Raw genomic sequence first — 23,687 nt, forward strand, 5'->3', positions numbered from 1 at the left:
AGAGGGATGACTGTAGCAGTGCGCCATTCGGTAGGGACAAAGCTTGAGGTGAGGCTGTGATTGAACAGGGCACACAGGTGATGTCACAGTTCACTGTGTAGTTCATGTAGAACACAACCAGGGGTATTGTCAGGTCCTGTAGAAGCTGTATTCTTGGCCTTGGATAGTGCTGTTTTAACCTGTGCAGCAGTAATACTGGGTGCCTGGCAATCTACTGGTATTATGATTGATCCTTTGGGAGGGGAGGGGTAAAGTTGGCACTGAATCTGTCGGCCAGTATACTGACAATATCTGTTGGCTCAGTATAGGTGGTACCATTGTGCAGTAGCTCAGAGCAAATCTGAGTATTGCCGTGGAGATTCTTTACATAACTATAGAAGGCCTTGTGGTTGTCTTTACTATCTGCTGCAATTCTGTTTTCATAGGTAGCTTTAGAGGATTTGATAAGGTATCTTCATCTTTTTGTTGAGGCTGATAAGAGAGTTTTTCCAGTCTTGGGACTTCACCTTATTCCGCATCAGTTTCCTCCTTTTGTTGTAGAGTTTGTTTATGGCAGGGGACCACCAGATTGGCTTCCTTTTTTTGGAGTAGAGCGTCTTGGTTCTATTGGGTATGGCGAGATCCATGCATTTGTGTACGTGTTTGTACAGTACATTGGTGTATGATTCTGCAGTCACGCAACTATTCCCCATTTGCATGGGTGCCATGAAGTTAGCCACCTCTGTTTTTAGGAGCCCAAAGTTAGCTTTGAAGAAGGTTTTCATGGTGGTTACCTTTGCGGGGGGGTGTAGGGTGTGGATTTCCAAGGTGATTAGTTTGTGATCGGATCTAACCAGGGAGGAGATGACTATTGGTGTAGAGCAACGGTCGCCCTTGTTAGTAATGACCAGGTCAAGGATGTTGCTACCTCTAGTGGGGGTAAGAACAAGCTGGTCCAGGACATTAGAATTAATGAACTCCAGGAAACGTTGGGCAAGTGTATTGGTACATGCGTAGTTTACCCAGTTAATGGAGGGGTAGTTGAAGTCGCCTAGTAAGAGAGTGTTAGGTTGGACCCTAATATTCTCCAGGATGCTTAGGAACATGGAGTGCAAGTCTTGGGACATGGTTGGGGACTTATAGCAGGCCACGACCTGCATCACTGTCTTAACCAATGTTAGCTGCACCTGAAGTATCTCTGATGTGTTATGTTGGGCTACCAGTCTGGAGGTGTGCGCATCCTTTATTAATAAGGCAACACCACCGCCTTTGGAACTTCGGTCCAAGTTCTGGGGCCGAAGATGTGGAATGAGATATAGCCTGGTAGTGCAGGGGTACTTTCTTCTGCCTTGAACCAGGTCTCTGTTAGAGCACAAATGTCGATGTTCTCCATTTTAAGGAGTGCTTCTAGTGAGTGCATTTTGACATTTAGACTTCTAGCATTGAGCAGTATTACCTCAGATTACATTTGTTTGTAGCTGTTACGGTGGTAATTTGGTCTTTGGAACACTGCCTAAAAAAGGCACTGTAGGAGTGGCAAGAGCCTTGGCCAGTATCCAGAAGCCCAGGGGTGACAGATGCAGGTGTTTCCATATTCATAAAGAATGTGCACACCTCCAGACTAGTAGCCCAACATAATGCATCTGAGATACTTCAGGTGCAGCTAACATTGGGTAAGACAGCGATTCAGGTCGTAGCTTGTTATAGGTCCCCAACCATGTCCCAAGGCTCTCACTCCATGTTCCTAAGCACCCTGGAGAATATTAGGGTCCAACCTAACACTCTCATACTGGGTGACTTCATCTACCTTTCCATTAACTGGGAAAACTACTCGTGTACCAATATACTTGCCCAGTGTTTCCTGGAATTCCTTAATTCCAATGCCCTGGTCCAGCTCATTCTTACCCCCACTAGAGGTAGCAACATCCTTGAACTAATCATTACTAACATGGGCGACCATTGCTCTACACCAATAGTCAACTCCTCCCTGGTTAGATCCCACCACAAACTAATCACCTTGTAAATCCACATCCTTCCCACCCCACCCCCACCTCTCCGCAAAGGTAACTACCATGAAAAACCTCTCCAAAGCTCACTTTGGGCTCCTAAAAACAGAGCTGGCTAACTTCATGGCACCCATGCAAATGGAGATCAGTTACATGACCGCCAAATCATACACAAATGATTGCTGTCCTCCAAGAAAAAGGAAGCCAATCTAGTGGTCCCCTCCCTTAAACTCTACAGCAGAAGGAGGAAACTGATGCAGAATAAGGTGAAGTCCAAAGACTGGAATAACTCCCTTATCAGCCTCAACAAAAAGTTGAGATCCCTCATCACATCCTCTAAAGCTAGTTATGAAAACAGAATTGCAGCAGATAGTAAAGACAACCACAAGGCCTTCTATAGTTATGTAAAGAATCTCCACGGCAATACCCAGATTTGCTCTGAGCTACTGCGCAATGGTAATTCCTATACCAAGCCAACAGATATTGCCAATATACTGGCCGACAGATTCAGTGCCAACTTTACCCCCCCCCAAATGGACCAGTCACAATACCAGTAGATTGCCAGGCACCCAGTATTACTGCACAGGTTAAAACAGCACTGTCCAAGGCCAAGAATACAGCTTCGATGGGACCTGACAATATCCCTATCTGTGTTCTACATGAACTACAGAGTGAACTGGCACTTCATTTGTGTGCCCTGTTCACTCACAGCCTCACCTCAGGCTTTGTCCCTACTGAATGGCGCACTGCTACAGTCATCCCTCTCCACAATGGAGGAGAGACTACAGACCCTGGGAACTGTCACCCCATTAGCCTGATGAGTCTGATATGCAAAGCTATGGAATGCATCATCATGGACCTAATAAACAAGGATATAGGGAATCTCCAAACTCTGGATTCCACATACTTTGGTTTTGTTAAGGGGAGATCATGCCTGCTCAACTTGGTCGACTTCTTTGAGACAGTCACTAGAGTTGTGGATGAAGGCAAGGTGGTTCATATAGCCTAACTTGATCTGGCCAAGGCTTTTGATACCATTTCCCACTCAGGAATCATAGAAAAGCTCACAAAGCTTGGCATCAACCCCTGTATCACTAGGTGGGTTGCAAATTGGCTCACAGGTAGAACCCACAGTGTGAAAGTACCTACTCCAAGTCAGATTGCCGACCAGTCACGAGTGGAGTCCCACAGGGATCGGTCCTGGTTCTCTCCTGTTTAGTGTCTACTTCACTGAAGTCCAGGCCAACACGAAGGGACTCTGTTTGCAGTCAGTTTGCAGGCTATTGCAAGTTGGTCTCTATTATTAACTCCCTGAGTGATGAGCTAGGCTTGTAAAGACTCCAGGGCCATTAGCCTAGTACACACCTATGAACTTGTAAAGTACTTGGGGCATATGCACCATAAATAATATGAACTTGAACCTGAAGTTGGCTGTCTTATTTTCCTTATTCAAAGGTGAAAAGTAGGTTTATCACAGCAAAAGCATAATTTTACTATTAAAATGCTTGAAGACATTCTTATTAAGCAAGATCAATCGACTTTCAAAAGGTATTTAAAGAATAAATTCACATTTAATGTAATTTAATTAGCATGGCAGGCTCTTAAGGACATACTAAGTCAGAATTATATTTTTGAAGAGGTTGGAGAACTGCAGAAACTTACTTTTTATAGGATGTTATATTTGCATGCATTTATATTTGTTGAAGAATACAAATGATTGGCCATTGTGTGTGTCTGCCTTTAAGGAATTTAATGCTAACCTTCATGGTCTTTTTGAATGGAGACAGAAAGTGTTTTTTTTTAGGGAAACATAATGTTAAAAGGCTATGTGTAGTGCATTCACAGGCCCACTTTGTTTCTTCTATAAGGTGTCTGTGCACCTCGATAAAGGTGAACTACAGGTATTAAAAGGAAACGTTTGAGCCTCAAGACTACACAGGTTTTTTTTCATATAGAGAATGACAGGATCTAGTTTTTTGCGACAGTATTTACAGATTTCTTCACCATTCTTAAGAATCTAATCCTAGGTAATTGGTGTTTTTTTATTACATTATGAGTCTTTAGCAGCATGCAGTGGTGGAGTAGAGGGGATAGAGCCCTGCTTACAGCCCAGGTCACTACTTGATTGTCCAGGCAGGGGATGTGGGATATACCCAACCTGGAGAGGGAAGGAGTGCACATTCTCATTGGCTAGACTTCCCCTGATGCAGACCATACAAACTGTTATGTGGCGCCTTCTCAGGATAAGTGGGGCATGCTAACGGCAGCAACTTGCATAATTCAGGTGCAATGCAGTGCTGATGCTTACTGCACATCCCTTCCAAGTGACATGTGTCACTTGGCACATGTGGTAGGCAGACCGTGAAAGGCACCAAAACCCAAAATCCCCAGTTGCTACTTTAATGGTGGCCCCTCCTGGAAGACCCTCACTGTGGTGATGGCGAATGAATTGTCAGGAAGTTGAAGGGAAGCTGAAGATCATGAGACCATGAGTAAAAAATGTGCCCAAAAAATCTTTTGATTCTTTACTTTCGGTAATGCCTACAAAGTTACCTTTTGCTGTAAACATTTAAGAAATATACCAGCTAGATTGATTAGTAGTCTGCTTTACCAAAAGAAAGTGTATGAAGGTAGGAAACGTTTTTGTCGGTAGTGTTTGATATGTTCCAAAATACTGACTGTGGATAGAAATGGGGAAGTACTGTTTGTTCACATGTGAAGCTTTGTGTGCGATAGCTATACACCACATGGTATGTAAACCAAAGTGAAAGGTGAAAGTGGGGCTTTTGTAGGAGCACTTAGGGGATATAAAAAGAGGTAATGATTATAATGTGATAGTTGTTTATCTTAGGCTTGCAATGGCAAAACTGATGTTTCATCTCTGTGCTCTCTTTAGACCCTATAGTTTACTAAGACACTATTCTGTTTGAAAACTAGATTGATTTTTCTACTCCCTAGCTGGTCTAAAATTGGCTTTAATTTGACCAAAGTTGTTATAATTGCTTCTTTTGGGTATGCAAAGTTATTGAAGCTAAAACAAAGGCAGTAGCTGTAAATTATGCACCCCCTTACACACATTGGTTCAGCAATATCCATATTTATGGGGACATGATAAAATGCCATACTTAGAGTATGGATTAAAAAGGATTCTGGTGTGGCAGCTAAAGATATATGGTAAGAGACCAAACAAAATGTAACACAAAAACTGAGAAATTGGAAGCTATGTTTTATGGGTGTGGATAGCAAGATGCAAGCAGTTAAAACAGTTTGCCCCTTTAGTTTTAGACACAGGTCAGGCATATTTTTTATCAACCAGAGGAGAAGTTGTGGACAGCAATTAATAAAGAGCTGAAACACTTAGTCTGGGAGCGGAGGGCAGCAAGAGTCAAGTGGGATAAGGTGATTTTTCCAACAAAACAAGACAGTCTGGGATTACCCAATTTGAAGGGATATTTCAGAGCTTCACAGTTAAGGCTCCTATACATAGCATAAGCAGAAATATATAATTGAAAGTGGAAAGGGATGATGAAATAGAGGGGGACTCAAGAAACAAGGAGAGACTGAGATTTTGGATGTAGATCCTAAAGGAGAATAACAGTAACAATACAGAATCTGATATTCATAAAGTAGCAAAAAGTATTCTAGGAACTAAGCCAACACACGAATGCAGAAAGAAGATCCTACCTGTAGGGATGGCTGCTATTAGGGATACAGATAATAGGCAAGAAGGGGCTGGAATTTATTCAAGAAAACTGCCAAAAGAACTAAGGCATTGGGAGCAAATAATTAGAGAGGAAAAGGTAATAGAATGGGAAGAAGCCACGATTGTATTTGGACTGCAGGCTAGAGACTGCCTTCCCTGTGAAGGATTGATACCAGAGTATAGGCAAAGAGAACGAACTAGGGGGATCATAGCAAAGGACCAGCACCAGTGGCAACCATACTGTAGTTTTTTAGTAGAATCTAGAACAGAAGCTGCTGTTAAAAAGGAATAACTAGTGAGCATATAAAATATTACATGATAACTATAAGAACCAATGAGAAGGGCTTAGAAAGGGTTTGGGAAGAGAGAATGGATAAGCAATTCTCAAAGAAACTATGGGGAATATATGTTTGTCTCTCAAATATGCAACAAAGTGTAAAAGATTTAGAATATTTGTTTGGAAGTGTTTACATAGGTATTTTTATACCCCAAGTAGACTCCAAATAATTTTTCCTCAGGTAGATATCAAATGTTTGAGGTGGGATGGGGAAGAAAGACGTAACTGGGAACATATTTTCTGGGAGTGTAATGAGTTGGCAGACTTTAAAAATTCCCTGCAGACTACACTATCAGAAACACTGGGTGAGCATATTGGTATGATTAAGAAAATATTTTCTTTTGAGCTGTGATACAGAATTGGAATTGTCTAGACATAGTAAGGGCTTGCTGAGTCTAATTATGGTGGCTGCCAAAAAAGCAATTACTAGAAAATGGAAATCAAAGTGTAAACCATTTGTACTAGAATTAGTGAGTATAGTGGCAGGTAAAACAACTGGGAATGGGATCTTTAGAAAAGGGTAGGAATAAATTACATAGAAAAATGGAGATTGTGGAAACAATACACAGAGAAGAGGAGTGAGGTTTAAAAGAAGTCAGGATTTGAATGAGCTATGTAATGTTTGATTGACAGTGACCAGATGGATTATAAATGATGTACAATGTTTACAACTAAAATTATTTCAATATGGTTTATGATTGCCTGTGTCATAAGTGATAAATATATTTCTTCTTTAATAAAAATGTTATAATTACTGCCATTTTACAGCGTGAAGTGCTTTTAGGGTTTAATATTCATTATTTATTTGGTGCATTAAATATTAGGATACAGTGCACAAGTTTTGTTATTTAAATAAGGTTACATTTAAGTATGTTGTATGTATTTAAATTGTTTTAGTAAGAAATGTGAAATTGTTGATTATAGTTTGATTGTTTTAGACAGTTAATTTTGTGTGTGTGTCTTACAAATACTCTATTTAAGGAAAAAAGCAGAGGTGTCAGAGGTTTTGCAGTTAATAAAGTTGATTTTACCCTTGTTTTCATAGATGTGGAGTTGGGACTTTTTCATAATGTATGTAAATACTTTTTTGACTGTTATCTATGTATTGCATTGATTTGTATTATGCTTGATACTTTACACTTTCTAGTGACATTTGAGAAGTTATCTTCAAGACTGATGAAATCCCTGGAACAAATCAAAGTAATTATGCATGTGGGAGAAAGACCCTACAGAAGGATTGCCACTTTCAGTGCTTTATCTATCTGAGTGAGAAACAGACAGTACTTTTTTATAAATATTTTGCTCTTTTCAAAAAGAAGATTTTGCTGCTTAGCACCAGAAATGTTAAGACCTTCAGAGATTATCCAAAGATTCTGACTTTAGTCCAAGGGTCATCCTTTATGAGAATCTTCTTCCAATAGTTAAGAAAGCAAAAATAAAATAAATAAATTCCATTTTAAAATGGAGAAACCTAGAAGGCTAATGCTTAAAGATGCCCAGACAGAGTTTAGAAGGCCTTAGTGACCCTGCAGTGAGGTTAAGTTTTGTTTTCTCCCAGGTTCAGTGCTCTGATTCTCTTACTTCCCTAGCTGTTGATCCCGCTTTGTAAGTAACAGTGGGATAAATGCTTTGCAATTCTTCAGCTTTCCCTTTTTTAATGTATTTTTATTAAAATGCAAGTATAATGCAAAGCAAATACTGCAGCAGTAACGCAAATGTTTACAGAGTATGGATTTGAATAAATGTTGGTAGTTATAATACTCTTAATGTTATCCAAAATGATATACAACAGAGGGAAATGTAACTATTTACAGAATGAAAACATGTTAAGGATATAAGAAAGACCGATTGAAGTATAGTCTAAGCAAATGTAGGCTTCAAGAATGAAATATGTACAAAAATAGAAATTTAATAAGAAATGACATTCAATTTAATAGTTATATGTTTAGATGCATTGTTAGTCCTTTCTTAGAATGTTTTTTGTTTTGGTCAGTAAGTAGACCTAATTTAGACTAGAGTTTGTATTTAATTAGCTTTTTTCATTTTAAATTCAACATTTTTCTTACATAGAGTTGTTATTAAATTGATACGTTATGTGAAATAAGGAAATTCTGTTTTTATTTTTTTCTTTTATAGATTTTTTTGCTACAACTAATATATACTAGAGAAGAGAACTCTCGGAAGGGTTAACACATTTAGGAGTAGAAGAATTAAATAACTATTTCAAATAAAATATAAATTCATGCCAGGGATTTTAAACAAAACTCTGTTATTCCTGCCAGGATTTTTAAATATTAACATAAGAGCAAGCAAATAATATATGCCTGAACTAGTTGTAGTAAGGTGTAAGAGCCCAGCAAGGCTTGATGTCAGTTTTGAAACATCTCTGCCCTTGAAACTCACATTCATTTAAAACAGCATTAAAACCCACATTCAAAGAAAGTATATTTTGCCAGTGGCAGATTTAAGTTTGGGCCGTTTTCAAATCATAGGCCCCTTGCTCACGAAACATACATGTGTTCTTTGATGCATCTTCCTGATTGTATTAAATGATATTCCTTGTATAATACAGTATAGTTGTTAGACGGTATTTTAATTTATTGTTGTGAACATTTTTCCAGTAAACAATGAAACAAAATGCATGCACCAATAATGACAAAACTGCCCAATTCAGAACATTTCCATCATAAAAGTCTACTCAAACTTCTGCAATCCACTAGTATCAGTAAATATGCACAATTTCTGAAGAAGTCAGTCATCTAAATGATTCCACATTAAAGAGAGTTGTAATTAATGAGGTTGCTGCTAGCAAACAACTTTATATTTCATTGTTTCATCTACAAATAAAGTACATGTTGCCCTTGAGGAATAAATTGCCTATGTTAAATTAAAAAAAAAGATAAGCTAGTAATATTGCAATAGGGGATGGATGGCAAACTGATAACAGGTTCATAGTTACCAGGTATCTTCGCCAAAAAGGACTGCAGCATCCACCCCCTATGCATCTACATACTGTGGGAGTAGAACCCACAGCCTTCTGCATCAAAAGCAAGTACATTACCTGCTGTGCTATTAACAATGCAAGCAGATTCAGCATAAGCAGCACTGGACTTCTCTTTCCTGTAGCTCTCAGCTCCTTGTACAGTCTACTAGACACTCAGCTGTATCTCTCAACTTAGCAGCACAAGAAATCTAGAAAAAGCCAAAATGTATTGGGGGGGGAGCCCAAAAACCAGGGACACATTTTAAACATTGCTTGTATAATCTTGGTAAATTGCTAGAATAAAATACTGTGTTGCCACCATACATTTCGCTGCCATGTCTTGAATCCAGGACCTTGTGCAAAACAGTCATAGCAACATACCACTGTGCCAAATCAGGTGTTTTCTTAAAGAGAGGAAGACTGAAACTTAAATGGCTACTATTTATTGAATTCAGTTCTTACCATAGCTGTCAACCTCTTAGCACAAAACACCTGAACAAAGCCAATAATGGGGGAATACAGCCCCCAAACATATTCAGTTCTCACCATAGCTATCAACCTTAGCACAAAAAACCTGGACAAAGCCAATAATGGGGGTATACAGTCCCAAAAATAGGGACAAATTTCAAATATTCATCTTATAAACTTAGAATATTGGTAAAATAAAGGTTTTGTGTTACCATGTACTTTATGAAGAATATAAAGTCTGAAATTCAAATGTCTGTCATTATTTAACATTTGTTAACCAGAAAAGTCTGACTTGAAACAAAGGGCAATTTTCAGCAGAGACCCAGGGAGAAAACATTGCATACACCTGTCTTTGTAACATGGGAGGACACCAGAGTACACCCATACAAACATAGGAAGAACATGCAGACTCCACACAGAAAACACCACAGGCAAGAATCAAACCAGAGAACCTGTAGCTGTGAGGCAATAATGCTATCACTACACCATCAGCAACTACAACTACTTATCGAATGAAACATCCATTCCAGAAAGAAACCACAGGTTTTATGAGGAACACAAGAAAAATATGAGGGAAAAATCTGCAGAGTGGTGGGTAGGGAATTCAGGCTCTTCGTACCTGACCCTAAGGTACAGGGTTCAAGTCTGAAGTACTCTCTACCCACCATCAGATATGAACTGGGCCATTTTATATATATATATGTATATATATGTGTATATATATATATATATATATATATATGTATATGTATGTATATATATATATATATATATATATATATATATATATACACACACACACACACACACACACACACACACACACACACACACACACCTAAAACTCTGCAAATTGCTAAATACTTTGTGTTCATTAATGACATGCGATCGCTAATTCTGCACACAATTCACTTACCGGCATTAACTAAATGGTTGCTATCTCTGCAGCATTAGATTGTGCTTACTAAACTCTGTAAATTCCCAAATACTTACCTTACTGGTGTTAAACTCTGCATTAGATCGTGCTAACTGCAAATACATGCAAAGCTGCTTCGTCTGTGTTCAAGCTGCAATGAAGCTTTACCGGCATTGTCCGTGCTGGCACTTGATAATCCAAAGTCTTGGCTGGCTCTGTAAATACACTCAATCTCTGCTACTAATTCTGCAAAGCTGCTTCTCTCTGCAAATATGTCCAAAGCTGCTGCTTGCCTGTGTTCGTGGCTTTTGTGCTGGAATGCACACTTCCGGTTTCCTGCTTGTGAACGTTCCAAGTTCCAAGACTGCTGACCTTGCAGTCCTATCCCCTTCCAGTCTATGCAGTGCTAACCACATAGACTACTGGGGCATTAGCAGTCTGTTGCCTTCTTCCTGAATCCAGACTGGTAAGGCAGCAGTCCAGATTCACTTTCTATTGAGAAGTTATTGGATTGCTGGATTGTACCATTGTGGTTCACAGCTGAGGGGACTGCAGTCCGATATCACGAGCTGCCACTGGAGATAAGCCTAAGCAGGTGTTTGGACTGCAGGTTAGAGACTGCCTTTCCAATCACATAAGTACATAAGAGTATAAACAAAGAGAAATAAATAGGCGAGTGTTGGATGAAAGACCAACTCTGGCAGAATTGTTAGTTGGTTCTGGAAGAGACGGTACTGTTGAAAAAAGACAATTAGTAGGGCATATTGGATATAGCATAATGACTTTAAGAATCAATCAGGGGAGGTTAAAAAAGATTGGGAAAGAGAATGGAAATGCAGTTTACAAAGAAACAATGGAAAAAAATCGGTATGGCACCCAAGTGTGCAACAAAGTCTTTAAGGTTTCTAATTTTTACATGGAATTGTTTGCATTGGAGTTTTTATACTATAAGTAGACTGTAGAGGAATCTTCCTCAGGGTAGCAGATGCTGGAGATGTGATAGGGAAGAGAAAGGTAAACATGTTTTTTGGGAATACAGCAAGCTTGCAGATTTAAAAAAATTCTTTGCAGAGTATTTTGACAGAATTTTTGTGGGAACAAATGTTGGTAACTAAGGAAGTGGTTCTTTTGAGATTGGATATAAAATCTGAATTGCCTAACTGTAATAAGGCCTTACTAAGTTTAATGATAATGGCTGCCAGAAGAACAATTGCTAGAAAATGGAGATCAGGATGTAAACCAACTGTAATTGACGAACTGAATATTGTAAAGAAGATAAATGAAATGGAGGAGAGATCTTTAGAAAAAAGAGAGAGCAAATTGCATGGAAATAAACTGATTTTGTGGGAACAGTACACGTACAGTAATATTCAGGATAAGGAGTGAAGTTTAAGGGAAAGCAGTAACTGAGCATTTTATATAATGGCATGATTAAAAATTGTTAAAAGGAAAACTTGTGTGTTGCATGGCAGTAATAGAAACAATTGTTATAGTTCGTCCTTTTCTCTTTACGAATATGAACTTATGTTGCAGTTTGAAATATAATTAAACAAACATGCTAAAAAATTTGTCTAATTCTGCACTATCATAATATGCATGCAGCTTGCACAATATGTAATGCAAAATTAGATTTGATAGTAACTGTAGTTGTCCAATTAGTAGAATCAGTGCATTGCTAACATATGATTAGAAGGCTGGAATTTTAAAAACCTGTTAAATGAAGTCTCTTCATGACATGGTAAGCGAACGTAGGAACAGTGTCTTATTATCGTAAAAGGAAAGAGGACTGCATGAGCAAATGTTCTTTATCACCTTTTTTGGTGTTTTTGGAATTCTGATTGTTCCTTCTTTAAATTTAGTAATTGGTCAGACTCTGTGATGTTGAAATTAAATCTACAACTAATTATATTTACTTCTAGATGAGATTCAGCACCATCTTCTGGGATCAAAAATCTTCTTAGATAAAGTTACCACCAAACAGTCAGAAAATGCAGAAGTTTCCAATTTAATGAAGAAGCTTCAAGAGGTTATCTTGGAAATGGATGTAGAACTTAAAAGGTATTCTGTTTATTATCATGATAATTTAGTATTTCTGAAGATTACCAGATGAGGTTTATTCTCGTGCTAATCCTACATAACTAATGCCCGTTCATTATTCTATGTAGGCCGTCCTTACTGTTTTTCATTTGAACTAAGATGATGCTCATCTCTCAGTGTTGTGCTTTTCAGCTGTGCATATATTCTTTGTGTGGGTCACTGTTACAGTCATCACTTTAGGGAACTCTTGCAAGATAAGGCCAGATATCCAACAAGGCTTTAACAGCTAAGCAGTTTTCCCTATAAGCTTGGCTGATATCACCTTTACTGTAGAAATCCTAACACATGATGGTTACCTTCACCATCTGCAGGCCTTTCTTGCCATGTTGCTGAATGTATCTTCCTGCACTAGAACAGAACATCTATTAGTCAGTCAGTTTAGGCCTCAGAGTGAACACCCAACGTACCCCATTCGGGACCCTTCCATGTTTGTCAAATTCTTACCAATGTTGTATAACATCGTATAGATGTCTACATATCTTACAACCTACATGGAGGTGTAACCCATGAGCAATACTTCCAGATGCAGTAAATGTGCTTGTCGGAGGTGGATTAACTATAAAGGCTTTCATGATAAATGTTTGTACTACCTAGAGTTAGAGCAGGTGACGTAGAAAGATTAGGATACCTGCCCTGCAGAGATGGTCAATGAGCTCCCTCTCCTGATATCTGATATAGCTGAGACTCCTGGCAGTGCACCATTGGAGGCAGCAATATTGTCAGCTCAGCATGCCCCGCCAGACTTAAAGAGCTCAAATGCATCCTCCAGCAGATGACAGTAAGTCTTTGATTCCGGATTAAAAATTTATGCTACATGTATTTTTTTTCTTGAGGAGGATATCTTCCATAATAAGAAGCTTCAACCCAGGGACATGTTCCTTTGGACTTCTAAAAGCACGGCACACACAACTAAATGAAAAGCCCCTTTTGAGATGCAGGCCTTTGCTACACCCAGACTGCCACTGAGTGGGCCATCTGTCCCTGCTTCTCATCGTGTTTCCTGTCAAGACTGGGCTCAGCTGTGGTAGGGCTTCCTTTGTTTCTTCAAGGTTTTAGACACTCTGTACAGCTTTGTACGTTAGGAATCCAACCACCCAAGAAACTTAAACACATCTTCCCTTCGAGAGATTCTGAAATTGATTCAGAGGAAGAGGAGAAAGAGTTTGGCTATAGATTACAGATGTCCTCTCCACTTTGCTCTAACACAGACAGTAATGCTCACCTGGCTTCTGACTCACCTCCTGGAGGCCTGTTATTTAGAGATAATGTCTGTCTCCCAAGAGAGCATTTCAAATGGCCTAGAGGATGAGTATTTGAAATGGCAGGGCAGGACCTCTGCTTTGTAAAAGAGGGTTGTAGAACATCTGGGATTAGAACTTCCTAAACCAGTAGCTTTTCGTCCAGTCCTGGAAGTTTTCCTACTTATCTTATGCTCCACTGTCTTCTGGAACCAGACTCCCAACACCTCACCATTAAGAACTGGTCTGATTTTGTAGGAGCTAGGACCCTTAGAAATGTTTTATATATATATAAAAAAAAAAAAACATTGTAGGCACAGCTACAGTCTGGCTAGAATCTGCTGGACAAAGTAAGCTGACACCATGGCCCAACACTTTCTCTAATGAAGGATGAATTTGGTTGTGTTATATTGTTGTGTACATTATGATAAAAACCTGATAGTTGCATATATATAACCTGTTAGTTGGGGAAGGGTTGGTTAGAAGGGAGGAACTGTTAAAATGGTTATGGTCTTTACCTTAAAAATACAAGGTACAGAGTTTGATTCTGATCTCTGGTTATTGTCTAGGTTTGCACTAGTCATGCGACGGATAGCCTAATATTTATTTATGTTGCGAGATTGGTGTAATGATTAAGATGTTTGTCTCACGGTCACACGGTACAGGGTCTGATTCTCACTTTTGAAAGTGAAGTTGGCTAGGCTGAGAATGGTTTACATGACAGCCTAGTACTTGCCTATGAGCATATAATGAGTGAAATACATTACTAAAACATGTAGTATCAGCATAGGTAAAGTGAAACACCTGACAAGTTGTACCTAAAGGAAGGGCTGAAAATGTGTAATGTTAGAGATGTTGGCCTCTTATAGAGGGGTTTTTGTAACCAAGAGTGAAGACTGTTCAGAAGAAACTGTGGAATACAAGGAACTTCCCTGCAAGGGGCAAAGGAGCCTGCCTGTGGATTAATTCAAAGTAGTATCAGGATCCTAGTTGTGCCTAATTGTGTACTCAAGTAGAGCCAGAGATTTACTTGTGAATGAATCTGAATATCACACATCAGACCTGAGCTGGAAATTAAAGGCTGTGAACTAGAAGAAATTGCTGTGTTCTTTTGAAAGGCCTTAAATGGACTAAAACTATAATTATCACTAAAAAGATAGCTATATTATTTTGAGAGACGTTAAATGGATTAAAACTGTTTCCAGACATAGCATAAAAAGAAATATGTATTTTTAATTTTCATTTTTAAAATTAACTCTTTTGAATGTGTCACAAAAAATAAACTGCACTTGAACTAAAGAACTGTGCCAAATGTCTTCCTCTTGCTACTGTAGATATGGGAAGAAGGTCTAGGCTTCAGCCACCCTGGCCTTTAGGGCACTCATCTGCTAGACCCACATCTTAAAATTTCAGAGGCATGTCCTTAAGCAGCTGATGGAACCTTGTGGAAGAGTTTCGCATGAAGCTACCTAAAAGATTGCCCTGTACCAGGTGCAAACCTCTCAATAGTTGGGGAAACATGCCTTGAAATATGGGTATGATGCTGTTGATGTAGTATCCAGGGCTGCAGCTTCTGGTTGTGTGTTAAGTAGATAGTCCTGGCTGAGGAGTCTGTCTCTCTCTGAGGATGAGAACAGCTCCTTGAATGCTCAACTACACAAAGAGATATTTTTTGGACACCAAGCATACATTATGCTCAAAAAATTCAAAGATAAGGGGAAGAGCATGGAATCTGTTTGCATGTTCCATCCTCCCCTTCCGAAGCTCTACTGGAATTCATCATCTAAACAAAGTCTTTGGATGCAGGGCAAGGGCAAGGTAAGCACGCCAAAGGAAAGAAGGCCAATCAAGAGAGAATGTGAAAGCAGGTGTGACTTGACTTGTCTCATCCCCTCCCTTTTCCCTAAAATCTCCACTCCAACCATTGCTTTGGTTCAGTTCCACATTCCTGAGAACTCATATTAAGAGTTTGTCTTGTCTTTTGTTCCTAAAGATGGTACAGATTAACCAGAGGCCTTGAATATAGTTCTCAGGGCCTACATTCTATGGTTTCTCATAATACAAACAAGAGAAGTGTCCTTGGTGTACAATTCATTGTTTTGTTTTGTTTTTAACTATGCTGGTCATGTTCTGTACAGTGTTTTTTCTCCTTACTACTAGGCAGAGGCTGAAATTAGTCAATTTGGATAAGTGCTTTACTCTGGTTAATAAATTTAAATAAGTAATTACTTTGTCTGTTCCATCCCAAAGGACGAAGAACATGTTAGCAGGACCAGTTGTAATGCAGATGCTGGTTCAGAGTACCATAAGCAAATGTACCCCCTGGGAAAGAAGAAAAGGGTTTTACTCAAGTTTTTTTTTCCTAGCTCCAAAAAGATGGCTTCTGGAGACCCATTTTGGACCACTAAATAAAATACAATAAGCAGCAAGCACAGGTCAAAGGCCAAAATGGCTTGTCATTACTAATAACATCCCTTATCGAAATGGATATACAAAGATTTTTCCTAAATGCCTCTAAAGATTAATTTTAATTAGTGATGGTAATTTATTCCAGCACTTAACAACCCTTTCTGTTAACCTGGTAGAGTTCTTACTCTTTGAGAAAGTTTTTATTAATCTTTGTCAGTTCTATTGCAAGACATTCCAACAGATATAAATTCAGTGTTTGTAAACTTTAAGTCCCTCTCTCAAGGTGTATTTTATTGAAAAAATGTAGTTTATTTAACCTGTCAGCATAACTTAACATAGCCATTCGCTTCCTTGATTTGGCTGACTTCATTTGTAGGTTCTCTTACCTTGTTGTTGCTACTCAAGTTCCTAAACATAGCAAAATTCAAGATGCTTACTCTTCTCTGAGCTCTCAGCATTGGACCTCATTAGTTGCTCAGATTTGTGGTAAGAAGTTCCAATTATCAGTTGTCCTTCTTGCCTGTTGGTTTAGCCACTGCAGCCATGGTATTTACAAAAGGCTTGCTACTAGTTATAGTTCACTGCAATACCAAGGGCATACATAATTATCCATATCTGAACAACAGTCTGATCGATCACCAAACTTTAGAGGATATGCAGATGACCATAGAGTAAACATTTCAATGCCTTATCAGGCTGTGATTCATCCTGGACATGCAAAAATCAAATATGTGTCCTTCTCAGAGAACACTCTCCCTCTGGTCCTTCTGGATACCAGCCTGTATAGGATTTTCCTCCCCATGGAAAACATCCAGTGTCTGACAACACTGCTGCACAGCATGACAGAAAAGACCAAATGGACTGCAAAACATATATTGAATGTACTGCGCCATATATCCTTCACCATTCTGATGGTTCCCCAAGCTGGGCTACATATGAGGAAGCTGCATTGATTCATGAAAAACTGCTGGAACCAGACGATGGACCCACCAGAAATGATGATACCTGTATTGCCTTGTGTCAAGAGGGGACAAAGGTGGTGGAAAACATAGATCAGAAAGAATAAAATGATGCCCTTCAAGCCACCAATCACCACTCAAACCCTGACAACAGATGTTTCACATCAGACCTGGCAGCGCACACTAAGGTGTAGGACAGATGGACTCTGCAAGACAATACATTGCACATATACCTGAAGGAGATACTTGCTGTTATTTATGTGGAAAAGCACTCAAGTCTTTATTGGTGTCAGGACAATATAAGGTGATAATCAAAATCACAACAGTGATGTAGTACATAAACAGAGGGAAGAGCGGATGACCCAGTCCTGTCACCTTTGCTTGATAACTGTGAAGGTCTGGTTGCAAGCTGTGTTATTCATTCTTTTTTCTGTGAGTGACCTACATTCCCCTTTTGGAAGAGCTCATAAGCTGACCAGTTGAAAAAGACCTATGCAGGCCCATATGAAAGGATGATACAGAAAGGTGCCTTTTTAGAGATTGCCAGCAGGTAGGGTGTCCCAGAAGTAGACCTATTTGCTTCTCCATACAACAGAAGATGGGATATGCTGCTCTATTGCACATCATAAAAATGTTTAGGCAGTGGTTGCCTTCTTTCTGGATTGGAGAGGTCTGTCTCTGTATGCTTTTCCCTTGCTCACCAGTGTCATTCAGAAATTCAAGAAAGACAGGTCATAAATTACATTGACTGTTTCCTTCTGGCCCAGGCAGCATTGTTTTCCCTCATCTTCTCCAAATGGCATAAGAGACTAAGTACAGTTTGCCACAGTGTTCGAACATTCTGACATAGTACAGAGGATCCCTGATAAACCCCAACCTGTCCAGGTTGAACTTAGCAGCTTGGAGGATATGACTAATATCCTTTAGTCACCTTTATCCCAAGGATGTGCAATAAATCATGAGGAAAGTTATGAAACTAAGTACTAAGAAGTCACTGTGTAGTGAATTGGAAGAGGTTTCTGCTGGCAAAGAAGACCCATAACTGGTTATAGCTGTGATTCTTCAATCTCTCTCTGAACTTGTGTCTACTGATTTAGCATACCCTTCAGTGAAAGTGCACCTTTCAGCCACATCCACCTGCTTACCTTTAGACCCCCCATTCCTGGTATCCAAACAACACATCTGACATTATTTAAAGGGCATCATACATCTTAGATCTCCATCCAGGTGGACTATGCTACCTGCTTGGGACCTAAACTTTATGGTGGAAGAATTGACTCTACCACCCTGTCCTGGAAAACAGTATTTTGTGTAACAGCTATGTCACCAGGAGGCTGCCTGAACTCCAAAACCTGATGCACAAAGAAGCAGTCTTTATATTTCATAAGTACAGGGTCTTCTTATTGTTGCTATGTTCCTTAGGAAGGATGGGAGTCTTGGTCCAAAGCCAGGCCTTCCTGGTTTTGGTTGTATGAGCCCTTGACACTTGGTGATACTGGGATAACCTGCTTTACCATATGGAGAGTCAAGAAAGAACAGAAGACAGCACAAGCAGATGTCACCTTTATACGATGTATGTGAAGACATCTGTGGAGAAATTGACGTCGACCCAGCTGTGGAGAAAGGGTGCTCAGCTGTGAAACTCTGACCAGAGGTAGGATGATTGATCTCAGCCTGCTGCAGCGTTCCCTAAGGTGATGACTGCAGTAGTAACCACACTTAAAACATCTGCAGATATAGTAACCTTTTAACAAATGTATTTTTTTTTCATTTCCAGATTGTATCATTAGCTTAAAAAGCAGTTTTCCTCTTTTACAGTTTTTATTAAGTGCATATATGAGGGCTTTGTTTTTGTTAGGAAGCTGCCTGTATTGGAACAGAATGTCCGATTGTTACGTTTTTTCTTGTTCAGTCTTTTTTTCTTTAAGAAATGAATGGGTTGGTTTCCACTGAGCCTTTTGTTTCACAGGGTGTTGGAAGACAAACTATAGTGTTTGTTTATGTTGTTGTACACCCTACCAACAGAACACTACCAAACTAAATGTAAAAATAAAAAAAACAAGCCAATGACTTCAAAAGGATAGAGTTTGCTGTTCTCCTGAGTACGTTGGCTTCATGCCTTGTAGTGGAATCATCTACAGTACACAGTTCCAACACCCAAATGGTAATATCAGGCAATAAATCAATTAGCCATCACTAAAAAGAAATGTTACCACATGTACATTGAAAAACGTCCATTTCATTATTCATTCCTTCTGGCAGAGTAGTTCTATATTTAATTATTATCTTTGCTTCCAATTATATAATGCATACATTACATCATAAACTTATTCTAGCCAAAAACTACAAAATTAAAATTGTTGATATTACTGTTATGGCATTCTAATGCATGCATAACCAAACTGCACTGAAATTGTTAATTTGTCCCATGTAATTAATTTGTCTTGTTAAATTGCATCATACTAGTACTGTGAGCAAAAGGAGAAATTAAGTACATTTAGCATAGTATAAGGTACTTATATTCTGTAGCTGGAATAGAAAATAACACACTTGTGAGCCTGACATCTGCACAGCTTCAAAAATAACTTTCCCGGGTTCCTACTGAGCCTTTTGAGTGATAAGCTGCACAAGAACTTCAGTGTTCATATAATTTACCATGCTACATTCATTCATTTCTCCGGTCACATCCTATTAATACCGTCTTCATGAGGCTCCAGATCTGTGGCACAGAGATAAAGCCCTGAATGTGACCCAGACTACCCAACTTCAAATAATGGCTTGAGCGCTGGGAAAACCGCATGAGAGAGAGAGATGCAACCCTTTGTCAGAACACTCACACAGAGAGGAGGAAGTTGGTGCCTCACAGTCAGTGGATCTGTCTGTTTAGAATAAGTTAATAGTATTCTTTTGCCGGAATTAAAAATAACACACTTCTAATTCTTGCTGTCTGAACCGGGTCAATCAAAAACAACTTTTCTGTGCCTGGTTCTTGTAAAAGGGGACTTTCCTCCCCCTCCCAAGCATGCAGACTCTGCTCATAGCATCCCATGTCTGATCATTTTTACCAGAGTTGCCAGTGTCTGAGTAAAAATGACTGCACTTATCCAGTGCTCAGTCTTTGAATTGCATTATTCACAATCCCAGCCTGCAAGCACTTGTATATCTTAATTTGGTTTGCGTATGTATGCATGTAACAGTCCTCATGTACCCTCCCCAAAGTCGCAATTAGTTTGTCTTTACACCCTGGTATCAGTCAACATCAGCTGCTGAAATTAGCTGCTTTGATATACGTATCAGAACTTTTACACTGAAGCATTTCTTTCAAGAGTGTTTGGAAAAATACTAACTTCTTATATGTCTAATGCACCTTGCTGCTCTCCTTCCCCATACTACTTCAAAGAGCTTAGATGATCATGCCTATGGTCTAAATATCAAGTTTAAAACAATAGTTTTATTTATTTATTTATTTTTGCATTATATTAATTTCTATTGATATAGTATCGCATCTTTTACTGTTTTTGTTAATCAGTTTTCACAATTCTTAGAATTCTTCTGTCAGAAGCGATCGCTTATGGTATTGGAGACAGGTCTGCATTAATACTGTTACCATTCATTAAGCAGGTTCGTTGTTGACCTCAAAAGGCTGGTTATGGCCTTTTAGCTCTTCTTCATCTGGTATTAGCATTGTTAGTGTTATAATCTTGCTTCTAATTGTGCAGCTGTTTGGATACTTAAAGCATTTTCCCTTTCCCTGCCCTTCCATCAGAGGAACATCTGTAAATCTTTGAAATGATTGAACCTTTTTCTGTTTATTAATTTATTTGGATAACTGCTCTTGTTTAACCACAGAGTATGGGCTCCATAATTGCTCCTGTGGAAAGAGAAATCCCTCCAGAGGGCAGACAGAGTCACTGTCATTTGTTTGGGAAGATTACCCTATTTCCTCTTAAGTGTTAAATTTGGGCAGGGTTCTCATTTCCACTCTCCATAACAGGAAGGATAACTTTTATAAAAAAATCTTTGTCAGCTCACATTTCTGACCAGAAAGGTTCTGTCAAACTCAGTATTTCCCTTGCCTTAAAATCAACCCACCCCCAGTGACTTGAAGACATCAGAAGAGTCTTTTGCTAAATCTGTTAAACAGAACAGCAAACCACAAGTTTAGTACATCTCCTATCCTGTATCTGAGTTAGCATCGAAAAGTACAGAGCCTGTTTTTAAGTGGGTTTCCATTAAAATAATGGAAACGTTTGTATCTCTGTAAAAGTCTTGGAAAAATATGTGGGCCCTATATCCATACAGACCATTTCTCCTACGTTTTCAGTTGCAAATGGTACAGAAAATAACTAAGAGGTTCCCATAATATTAGAATCCTCAACACAGAGACCTTCGATAGAGAGGCAATGCCCCAAACCTGTTGTGTTTGATTTTGCTTACGGCAAGTTTGACAAGGCTTTCTATTAAGCTTAACAGAAATGATCTGACCTCTTTTCTCCTTCCAGACTTTCAATAGCAACTATTCAACCACCATAATTTACACTCTAATATTCAGGATTGCAGCAAACCCAAAGGCGCTAGTATCAAGCAGAAGAGAATCAGTGCCAGTGCTGCAACCTGCGTTAGCTGCTGAGACATCATCACCCAGTTCAGCATTGACAATTCTTGGTTCTGATTTTGCTAAGGATTTTCCGATGTCAACACGTTTGCCCTCAGTGATAACTCCTGGGTCAGTTCTCAACTTTGAGGCTTCAGTGCCAGTGTTGGAGTCTTTGGCGTCGATGGCTGCAATCTTATTGACCTTACATCAGGATCAGTCCAAGCACTGATGCTATTGTTAATTCCAAGCCAGCACTCATCATTGCTGTTAACGGAAGTAGTGTGATTACTGGACATCCTGGATACCTGTCCACCACACAAAATCATGAAGGAATTCTGTGCACCATCATACTTCAGAGTGAGCAATTACTGTTCTGGACTCTTCCCTTTAGCCTCAGTCTCTTCCCCCAGGGTGTTCATCAAATCGATGTCTGTCCTTGCTGGGCACTTGTAGCTACAGGAAATTAAATGATCCCATATCTGGACAACAGGCACCTATCTGTCCTTCTGTAAAACTCTTTATCAGTTGAGAGAGTCTCTGATAAACTTATTCCATCCCCTGGGAAAAATCTCAGATGCAACCTTCATAGTTATTCAAAATTATAGGCTGATGTTTTAGTACAAAGTTATGCAGAGCAAGACTCCAAATGGACAGAATTTAAGCTGTTCATGCAAAACCATTAGCTCTTCTTATGTCATTCATAACCACAGCTTACTTTTGTCTCGGGTTGCTAGGTCTTGTGCTGGCAGCCACACCCATGATCCCTCGTGAGAGGTTTCATACAAGTGTATTGGGACTAATTGTCTCAGAACACATCCTTTGGATGATCAAATTGACATTTCTTAGGCTGCAGCCATGATTTAGTATTGTGGTGATGGATGAAACAATATTTCTTATGACAGTCTCTTCTATGTCCTCCACTGTCTGTAACAGCAGCCACCAAGTATGAAATTAGGCCTGGGGAAGGGGCCTTTTTAATAGGTGGACAGTTTGGGTGACTGGACTTCATTAGAATGTTCCTTTCACATCAATATACTGAAATTGAGAGCAGTCCTACTGACCTTCCAGGCATTCAGAAACTCCCTCCCAGTGGGAGATTTCCACATACAGACAGGCAACATGACAGTTGCTTGGTGCATCACCAATCAAGGGAGAGTCTGAACATGCCCCTTAATATCAGTACGCTATTAGCGTTTGGGAATAGGAGATGTCCAACAACTGTTTTCTTACTGCCATCCATGTCTCTGAGGAGTATTTTTCCTTGGTGGGAAAGCTGAGCAGATGTCTGCCGCTACCGCATAAGTGATCCCCCTGGACCTCATGACAAGAAAGACCTTCTGAAAATGGGCGTACCTGCTGCGAATTATTTGACTCTACAGCCAAAACTAAGTGCAAGGATTTCTTCCCCCTTGCGCTATTTCCAGGGGTATCCCCAAGCTACATTGTAGTGCACAAGTAGACAACTAGACTGTGTTTTTTCTACGTTTTCCTATGATATCAAGATTCTTCCAGAAAGCAAAACTGCACAGAGCCAAAGCTCCTTACTGGCCCTGGCAGATCTGGTTCCCTCTTTTGCCTCACTGCCTGTAGAAGCTCATTCTCCTACCTACTATGAGAATGCTGATCTAGTCATCAGCCAAGTCTCACCTAAATGTGCTTCCTACCGTATGCCACTTGGCTTCTCCACTTTCGGCATTTGTCAGTAACCCTTCAGTCTTTGTTTTTTTCTGGTAGTCTTTTTTTTTTCGGGTACTGTCTTCATCCAAATGCCCAGCATGAGGAAATCTTAAAAGGGAAAAACTTGACCTGTTTCCAAGTGTGGACTAACTCCAAGGGCCTACATCTCTTTTCTGCTCTTATTCCTACAGTCCCAGAATATCTTAGATATGTTTGAGACTAGATTGCTATTCTTCCATTAAATTCCATTTGTCTTCCTTCTCTATCATCTAGGATACAGTTTTGATTTCTCAGCTTCACTGAAAGTATGCAGAGCCT

The 23,687-nt window shown here is 39.4% G+C and overlaps 1 protein-coding gene across 1 annotated transcript in view; it reads left to right on the forward strand.

Annotated features, from left to right (window-relative positions):
- Positions 1 to 23,687, forward strand: part of HAUS8 (HAUS augmin like complex subunit 8) — a 792,482-nt gene that overhangs the window by 709,310 nt on the left and 59,485 nt on the right. The window contains exon 11 of the mRNA XM_044054770.1: positions 12,312 to 12,450. Coding sequence (XP_043910705.1) covers positions 12,312 to 12,450 — 139 coding nt within the window. The remainder of the gene's footprint in view (positions 1 to 12,311; positions 12,451 to 23,687) is intronic.

Source organism: Protopterus annectens, chromosome 13.part0 (genome assembly GCF_019279795.1).
Source record: "Protopterus annectens isolate FY-2018-M chromosome 13.part0, PAN1.0, whole genome shotgun sequence".
In the NCBI taxonomy this organism is placed as follows: Eukaryota; Metazoa; Chordata; order Ceratodontiformes; family Protopteridae; genus Protopterus; species Protopterus annectens.